Source organism: Bombina bombina, chromosome 10 (assembly GCF_027579735.1).
Source record: "Bombina bombina isolate aBomBom1 chromosome 10, aBomBom1.pri, whole genome shotgun sequence".
Taxonomy (NCBI): Eukaryota; Metazoa; Chordata; class Amphibia; order Anura; family Bombinatoridae; genus Bombina; species Bombina bombina.
This window is the reverse complement of record NC_069508.1, coordinates 88,219,026-88,229,052: the sequence shown is the minus strand read 5'-3', so window position 1 is coordinate 88,229,052 and position 10,027 is coordinate 88,219,026. Positions and strand designations below refer to the sequence as shown.

Sequence of the window (10,027 nt, the reverse complement as noted above, 5' to 3'; positions counted from 1 at the left end):
GCAAGTGCAGTGTTTAAAATGCTGGTGCACGGCGCATACTTAAATAGACTTTTGAAACAGCTATAGCTTTTATTAGAAGCATTTTTGCTAATACATTGTATATTACAACAATGCTTCTATTCAAAACGGAAATGCCTCCATGTGGATTCCAATATTGGCTGAAATGTCCCTTTAAAAAAAAAAGTTAGATATTTTACCTTAAAGTCGCCACATCTCATTGTAAAAAGGACTTTAAGCTCCAATCAGGATGCTATTCCCAGGACTTGCAAGGGAAGCGTGCATCTGGCATGTGCAGGCACAGTCATGTTATTTCCCTCCTCAATTTAAGGAAGTTTACTATAAAATATTTATTAATTTTAGTGAAAGAGATAACAGTAAAGCAAAGTGTGACATCAGAACTGATGCTGCTGATTGGCTGTTTTTTTTTCCAAATGCAGCTGATAGTAGCTGAAGAGTTCTTCACAAAGCACTTACAAATCTGAGCAAAAGAAAATGTGCTGTAAATTATCTTCCTTTTTTACATAGAGATGTTCAGGTGATATTTTCTAGTCAGCTTTTTACTGTTATGCTACATCACTTTCAAGTGATTTATCATCCAGGTATTATGTTCCTTTAACATCTGTCAAATTTTGTGATAAATCAATCTAAAACCCATATACGGTAATATAATTGTCCAAAATGTAATTGGTTTAGCCTGAATTTCTACGGTCTACTCATGGAGCCCCTTTGACTTATTGTCTAGGAACAGTATAATGCTGAGAAGTCTTCAACAAATTAACATAAAAAATATTTAGTGTTTTCTCAGTGCCTCTGAATAAACAAAGAAAAAAATATACAAACAGTTTTACATTGCGAAAGTACTCAGTCTAGATAGTTGCATCACTACTTTTCCTACTCTAGCTAAGCACACTGGAGTTGGCAGGCAGCCACGTGAAAGTTGGCTTCCGTACTAAGTTTCACAGGGAACTACCGTCTTATCTTCCACAGTATTATGATAATAAAAAAGGTTAGAAAGTGAGAGAGAATTGCAGACATAAAGATTTTGTCTTTTCCTGTCCCCGCCTCCCTCATTCTCATATATATATAAATATGCAATGATATTTGGCCTTTTCACTCTGATCTCAGCCTCTTTTTGCCTCAACATCCCTGAATATCCTCAAACAAAATGATTGAAAAAGGGGAAAAAAATGAAAACCAAGTTTTTATTGGGAATATGGATAATTCTCAAACAGTCACCAGCAAGTGCATTCCCAGCATCTGGAAAAAAATAAATGTATTGATTTCCATTTTTGTTTTAATAACTCTGGCAATGATTTTTTTCTTTTGCTATTTTGGGCCCCAATGTAAGGTAAGTAGAACAATTTAAAAAAAAATCTTTATGATGATTATTATCATCATTATTATTATTATCATTAGTGGTAGTAGCAGTACTATGTATGTATATATGTATGTATTTATTTGCCTCAATATCACTACTGCTCTAAGGTACTTTATAAAGTATATGGTAATTGGATTAAACCTTACTATGGGTTATACTGGACATATGTGTGTCCTGGTTATAACAAGATAGATAGATAGATAGATAGATAGATAGATAGATAGATAGATAACAATAATAATAATAATTACATTTTCCTCAATTTTTTTTAATTGCACTGAGGTAGCCTCAGCAATGGGTACGTTTCCTAAAGGGACGTAAGCTGAAAACATTAAGCGAGACAATGACAAGAGCCATAAATTTGTAGCCACCAATTAGCAACTAGTTATTAATAGTGCATTGCTGCTTCTAACCATACCTAGGTATGGTTTTTCAACAAATTATACAAAGAAAACTAAGCAAATTAAATAATAGAAGTCAATTAGAAAGTTGTTTAAAATGGTCTACTGTAAAAGGATCTTAGCCTCAGTATTAGGTACTTTATAACTAACATGGTTTATGGTGGCTGAATTAAACCTTACTATGGATTGCACTGGATATCTATGTTATCTATACCGTGAAATATATTTAGAAATACATAAATAATGTTTCTTACATCTGTATTGCACTGTAGTAGGCTTAAAACCCCACATTTTTCTTTTATGATTCAGATTGAACATATAATTTAAAACAACTTTAACATGTATATATATTATCAAATGTGCTTCATTCTCTTGTCATCCTTTGTTGGAGGAGCAGCAATGCGCTTCTAGCTAAACACATCAGTTAAGCCAATGACAAGAAGAATAAATGTGTAGCCACCAATCAGCAGCTATCACCCAGTAGTACATTGCTGCTCCTCACCCTACCTAGGTATGCTTTTTAACAAATGATACCAAGAGATCTAAGCAAATTAGATAATAGAAGTCAATTGGAAAGTTTATTTTTTAATGCATATGGTAGCTGACTCATACTTTACTGTCCCTTGAAGTGTTTGTTACCAGTATGCCTTCATAGAAAGTAGCTAAGGTTCAACAAAAGATAGCAAGATGAATAGGTACATTTGACAACAGACATAAATGTTATTTTATGTTAATTAAACCCTCTATCGGAATCATGAAGTTTAATTTTGACTTCCATACCCTATGAAGAGAACACAAGTCTATAGAGGTTGTGAGAGAGATGGAGGCAGGGGTTAAAGGACAATTAAATACATTAGAATTGCTTAAAGGGAAATGAAAACCCAAAAAAATATTCCTTGATTTAGGTAGAACATACAATTTTAAACAACTTTCCAGTTTACTTCTTTTATCAATTTTGCTTCATTCTCTTGGTATCATTTGCTGAAGGAGCAGCAATGCACTACTGGTTTCTAACTGAACACATGGGTGATCCAATGACAATAGGTATATATATATATACAGCCACCAATCAGAAGCTAGAACCTAGGTTCTTTGCTGCTCCTGAACTTACCTAGATAAACCTATCAGCAAAGGATAACAAGAGAAGGAAGCAAATTAAATACTATAAGTAAATTGGAAAATTGTTTAAAATTGTATGCTCTGTCTGAATCATGAATGTCTAATTATGACTTTACTGTCCCTTTAATCAACAGGTGCATGATAATAAGACAATTCAATTGCACTTTCTCTGACAGCATACAATGTCTAACAAATTTAAAAATTGACTTCAAATTTCTGGCCTTCTGTATCACATGACTGCTATCACCCAATCACAAACTCATATGTATACACTGTGAATGCTTGCTCAGTAGGAGTGCCTCAGAAAGTGTGCTTATGAAAAGACTGTACAATTTGAAAATCAAAGTAAATTTGAAATATTCTTACAAGTATGTGCTCTGTCAGATTCATGAAAGTTTCATTTTGACTTTAGTGTCCCTTTAACGCTAATTTATTAAAAAGAATTATGTATTTTGTCAGCCATTCTATTAAACTACCTTTTCCCCGAGTAATGATTATAGTAAAGTGTATGCTCTGTCTAAATTATTATTGCAGCTAATGAAAAGCAAAATAGCTACTACAGCTAACAGCAAAGAAAATCTGCAATAAAAATGTGTTCCCCATCTGTCCCAAGGCAGTAAATGTAATAATGATTATGTCATGAAAACATGACAACTATGTTTTATGTTTGTCAGACTAGATCACTATCTAATTAGTTTTACTTTTACTGCCAGTTCTCTCAAAGAACTGATTGCATAACACAGTAATGCATATTATCCATCTACTGAGTATAAACAAAAATTTGAACACAAACAAAACCAGGGCTGAAACCTAAGATGTATGGAAACAGAAAATGTAAATTAACCATTTATTATGTCACTAGCTAGAAGAACAAATATGCAAACCATGTAATTGTATTGTGATGCTTGCGCAGATGTAGCCTAGGGTTTCATAAGGTACAATTATAGGAAGCTCGGCATTAGGGATGGGCAAATGTTTCTAAACATTTCGAAATTTAAAATTAATTTTTATACATTCATTTGTTCGAATCAAATTTAGGATGTTTATATAACATTCTATTTTCGAATTTTCGTTTTCGAATTTTTAAATAAAATTCGAAAATATTCGTTAGAATCTTTAGCTATGTATTCATTCAATTTTGAAATGTAATATTCAAATTCGAATGTGACATTCAAATTCGAAATAGTATTTCTAGTCTACAACTGTGTTTAATAACTGTAATATTCAAATTTGAATGCTACATTTGAATGTCACATTCGAATTGGAAATAGTATTTCTAGTCTGTGTTTTTTAAACACTTTTTAATACTGTGTTTTTTAAATGTAATATTCGAATGTGACATTCAAATTCAAAATAGTATTTCTAGTTTACAACTCTGTTTAATAAATGTTATATTCGATTCAAATGTGATATTCAATTCGAATGTGATACTCGATTTGAATGTGACATTCAAATTAGTATTTCTAGTCTAATACTGTGTTTTATAAATGTAATATTAAAATTTGAATGTGATATTCGATTCGAATGTGATATTCGATTTGAATGTGACATTCGAATTCGAAATAGTGTTTCTAGTCTACAATTGTGTTTAATAAATGCAATATTTGAATTCAAAGTGACAACACGAATTCGAATGTGACATTTGAAAACTGTGAATAACATTCGAAAATCGAATTTTTAAGAATATTCATTCTTATCAACATTCTATTATGTAAATCGAATTTCTACAATAACATTCGTTCTAACATTCAAATATAAACATATTCGCCCATCCCTACTCGGCATCACAAAATTGCTTTTTAGGATCTATCATTAACAGGACAGCAAAGTCAAAATAACATTTTCATGATTCAGATAGACCTATTTTAAAGGGATACCGAACCCAATTTTTTTTCTTTCATGATTCAGATAGAGCATGTAATTTTAAGAAATTTTCTAATTTACTCCTATTATCAATTTTTCATTGTTCTCTTGGTATCTTTATTTGAAAAAGCAGGAATGTAAGCTTACGAGCCAGCCCATCTTTGATTCAGCACCTGGGTAGCGTTTGCTGATTAGTGGCTAAATGTAGCCACCAATAAGCAAGCGCTATCCAGGGTGCTGAAAATAAAATGGTCGGGCTCCTAAAATTACATTCATGCTTTTTCAAATAAAGATAACAAGAGAATGAAGATAAATTGATAATATGAGTAAATTAGAAAGTTGCTTAAAATTGCATTATCAATTAAATTACTCATTACTGAAATTATATTGGCTGATTTGACTAGCCAACAGAATTTCATTAGCTCTCATCCTATTGGCTGATTTGAACAGCCAATAGGATTTCAGTAGCTCTCATCCTTTTGGCTGATTTGAATTTACAAAATCAAATCAGCCAGTAGGAATGCAAGGGACGCCATTTTGAAATGGCTCCCTTGCATTGAAGATTCAGTATACGGCAGCGACCATATGAAGAGGATGCTCCACGCCGGATGTCTTCAGGATGTACCCGCTCCGCACTGCCGGGATGAAGATAGAAGATGCCGCCTGGATGAAAATAGAAGACGCCGCCTGGATGGATGAAGACCTCGCTGCGTGGATGAAGACTTCTCACCGCCTGGATGTCTGGACCTCAGAAACTGTAAGTGGATCATCAGGGATAAGTGTTATGTTTTTTAAACTTTTTTTGGGTGGGTTTTTTTTTAGATTAGGGTTTGAGCTTGTCTTAAAAGGGCTAAATGCCCTTTTAAAGGGCAAGAAAAAGAGCTAAATGCTCTTTTAAGGGCAATGCCCATACAAATGCCCTTTTCAGGGCAATGACTAGCTTAGGTTTTTGTTAGAGTTAGGTTTTTATTTTGGGGGTTGGTTAGGTGGTGGGTTTTACTGTTGGGGGATCTTTGTATTTTTTTGAAGGGAAAAGAGCTAATTTATTTAGGGCAATGCCCTATAAAAGGCCCTTTTAAGGGCTATTGGTAGTTTATTGTAGGCTAGGTTTTTTTTATTTTGATAGGGACAAAATTATCCAAAATAAAAACAAATACACCTAATCTAATAAGTTTAGGTGTATTTGTTTTTATTTTGGATAATTTTGTTTGTTATTTTTAATAATTTAGTATTTTTTTTATTTTTTGTAATTTAGTATTTTTAATTTTTTGTAACTGTAGATTTATTTATTTTTAGTAGTGTTAGGTTTTTTTAATGAGTAATTTAATTTTTTTAATTGATAGTTATTTTAATTTTAGTATAATAAATCAGCCAATAGGATGAGAGATAATGAAATGCTATTGGCTATTCAAATCAGTCAATAGAATTTCAGTAATGAGTAATTTAATCTATTTAATTGATAGTCATTTTAAATTTAGTATACTAGTAATGTTAGTTTAATTTATAGTTTAGGTTTTTTTAATTTCACAGGTAAGTTTTTATTTATTTTAAGATAGGGGTCTTGTAATTTTAATTTAAAGTTAGGGGGTTGTTAGGTTTAGGGGTTAATAGTTTAATTTATTTTTTTGCGATGTTGGGGGACTGTCAGTTTAGGGGTTGATAGGTTTATTTAGTTTCAGTGATGTGGGAGGCCAGAGGTTTAGGGGTTAATAACTTTATTTAGTGTGGGCGATGTCGGGGAGCGGCGGAATAGGGGTTAATATGTTTATTATAGTGTGGGTGATGTTGGGGAGCGGCGGAATAGGGGGTTAATATCTTTTTTTATAATGTGGGTGATTTTGGGGTGTGGGGGAATAGGGGTTTAAAACTTTAGTATGTCGGGGAGCAGCGGAATATGGGTTAATAAATGTTTTTAGTGGTGTCGATGTTGGGAGCGGCAGATTAGGGGTTAATAACTTTAATATAGTGTTTGTGATGCGGGAGGGCCTCGGTTTAGGGGTTAATAGGTAGTTTATGGGTGTTAGTGTACTTTGTAACACTTTAGTTATTAGTTTTGTGTAACAGTTTTGTTGCATAAAAGTCATAACTACTGGTCTCAGATTGCGAAACGGATCGTGTCGTTATAGGCTGTAACGCCAGATTTTTAGCCTCACCGCAAAACTTGTAATGGCAACGCTATGTAAATCCCATGCAAAAACGTCATTTTTTTGAGTGCGGGACTGACGTTGCGTTACAGGCTAAAAGGCTTGCTGTACAGTTATTCAGACAAGACTCGTAATGGCTGCGTTGCTGTTTTAACACTGAAATGGACATTTTTTCAGTGTTAAAACACGAACACAAAACTAATAATCTAGGTATATGTGAATTAAAGGGACAGTAAAGTCATAATTAGACATTCATGATTTAGACAGACCGTACAATTTTAAACAACTTTCCAATTTACTTAATTATTATTTAATTTGCTTCCATCTCTTGTTATCCTTTGCTGAAAGGTTTATCTAGTTAAGCTCAGGAGCAGCAAAAACCTAGGCTCTAGCTGCTGATTGGTGGCTGCATATATATACACACTGATTGTCATTGGCTCATTCATGTGTTCAGTTAGAAACCAGTAGTGCATTGCTGCTCCTTCAACAAATGATACCAAAGGAATGAAGCAAGTTTGATAATAGAAGTAAACTAGAAAGGTGTTTAAAATTCTATGTTCTACCTAAATCATGAAAGAAAATGTTTGGGTTTCAAGTCCCTTTAAGGTCAGAACAATGATTAATTGCTATGTTGTGAGTGTGTATTGCCGGTAAAAAGGTTTTAATAGCTAACTGTTGAGTTGTGTGAAATATAAAGGAGACAAATATGAAATAATCTTGGCAGGTGGAGAGGTAAAGGGGTACTAGTGCCTAAGGCACTACTAATCCTAAATACATCAACGTGTTTAGTTTTTGTCATAGATCAGCAATCTTTAAAGAAGACCCCCCTTACATAATTGAGTGTGTGTTTCTCTTTCTATTAATCTCTCTATATGGGAGTACAATTAGTTAACATACATGGGCAGATTGATTATTGTCTGCCTGAGATTGAAAACTGCGGGCTACTTTCACTCTCCATATTTATCACACAAGTGTCCTTTTGTGCAATGCCACCATCTGCATCATTCAGGAGGGGTTATCTTACTTATGGGACAATTATTATCCAAATGATTTACCTACACCCCTCCCAAAACTTTAATGGTGATTTTCTGTGCAAAACTCGTTTTTTCTAAAGGATTTTGATTGACCCCTTAGAGTGGGTGGAGAGGGATTTGAAAGCTATAACCGCTGCTTCAAAAATATCAATTGCAACCAATAGGGACATTCACTATGTTCTTAAAGTGAATGTAAACTTTCACGAATGAGTGCCCGGTTTTTAAAAATACTATTAAAATCAGGGGCACTTTTATTCATGAAAGTTTACATTGCAGCGTTTGTTTTTTTAAATACCTTTTTCCTTAGCAAAGCCGGATCGGCGATCCCCTGCCCTCAGCTCCTCTGTACTTACTTTACCAATGACGAAACCGTCTTCCTCCAATTATGGCGTGCACCCCAGAACGTCTATCCGGTTTCGTCATTGCTGTGCTAAGTACAGCATGAGAAGCAGGCGGGGGATCGCCCATCCGGCTTTACTGAAAAAAAAGGTATTTGTAAAAATACGCTGCAATGTAAAGTTTCATTAATGAAAGTGCTCCTGTTTTTAATAGTTTTTATAAAAAATGGGCACTCATTCATGAAAGTTTACATTCACTTTAAGTTCTTTGGAATGGATCATTGTCTGATGAACAGGTTTATTATATCTGCGTGTTTCCTTGTGTCTCTAAGAATTGGATAAAGAAAGTAATATTACATAACTTCCTTCTACTGAGTATAAATACAACTCTACATGCTTATAACGAAAAGTAAACACAAATAGTACTGGGGACAAAGCCAAGAGGTATGGGAAACTGAAAATATTACAAGCTTTTACTATGTCACTAAAAGGAAGTAAGAACTAATGCGCAAGCAATGTCATTTGTGGTACATGTGTAGATGTGACCGATGGTTTCATTAGGTATGATCAGCATAACAGAAAATGTCTTTTTAATGTCTGTCGCTAAAAGACAGAAATGATTTATGTTCCCCCTATGGGGTCTATTTACTGTATATATGTGTGGACAGACATGATCAGCTATAGCGAACCATGTCCGTCGCACATCGATAAATGCATTTATCATTGCGCCAGCAGTTCTTGTGAACTGCTGGTGCAATACCGCCCCCTGCAGATTCGAGGCCAATTAGCCAGCAGGGGGTGTCAATCAGTCCGATCGTACATCATCGGGCGGATTGCTATACACCGCCTCAGCGGCGGCATATGAGTTTAGGAGCAGCGGAAAGGCTTGCGCGGAAACAAGGGAAACAAGGGCCATTCGGCCCATGTTAAATAGACCCCTATAAGTCATTTCACATCCATATGTTAAAGTGTTTTTTTTAGCCTTTTACATTCATCAAAGGGGTGGTATATTATGATCATTTGTGATCTAAGAGCATTGTTGTGGATAATGCTGTGCTTCACAATCTTTAGAGTAAGCTAGTTCTCTAAAATAAGAAAGCATTACTGAATCCAATTTTTTTATTTCATGATTCAGATAGAGCATGCAATTTTAAGCAACTTTCTAATTTGTCAAATTGACAACTTTCTATTGTCAATTTTTCTTCATTTTCTTGGTATCTTTAGTTAAAAAAGCAGGAATGTAAACCATAGGAGCCAATCCATTTATGGTTCAGCACCTTGAATAGAGCTTGCTGATTGGTGGCTACATTTAGCCACCAATCAGCAAGTGCTACCCAGGTGCTGAACCAAAGATGGGCTGGCTTGTAAACTTACTTTCCTGCTTTTTCAAATAAAGATACCAAGAGAAAAACAAATGACATTAGGAGTAAATACATATAAAATTACATGCTCTATCTAAATCATGAAACAAAAAAATTTGGGTTCAGTATCCCTTTAAGTAACTGAAAAATATGCTTTAGAATAAGCTAATTGTGACTACACAGCAAACTTTTTTTGCATACTAAAGTAATGTACTAAAAATGCTGGCTCTACTGAAAAAAGGAGGTATGATTTGTTTAAATACCTCACAGAACAATAAATCTTGAAATTTATGGTAAATGCAGACAGCCAAACAGCTAAAACAGCTCCAACTCAGTAGTGAAATGGCTCAGGAGTGTAAGAGATCGGAATATTTCCTTTCTGAACTGAA

At 34.2% G+C, this 10,027-nt stretch overlaps 1 protein-coding gene across 1 annotated transcript in view; it reads left to right on the top strand.

Moving 5' to 3' along the window:
- Positions 1-1,092: 1,092 nt before the first annotated feature.
- Positions 1,093-10,027, top strand: part of LOC128640813 (uncharacterized) — a 74,908-nt gene continuing 65,973 nt past the window's right edge. The window contains exon 1 of the mRNA XM_053693238.1: positions 1,093-1,348. Within this exon, the coding sequence (XP_053549213.1) occupies positions 1,166-1,348 (183 nt within the window). The 5' untranslated portion in view covers positions 1,093-1,165. The remainder of the gene's footprint in view (positions 1,349-10,027) is intronic.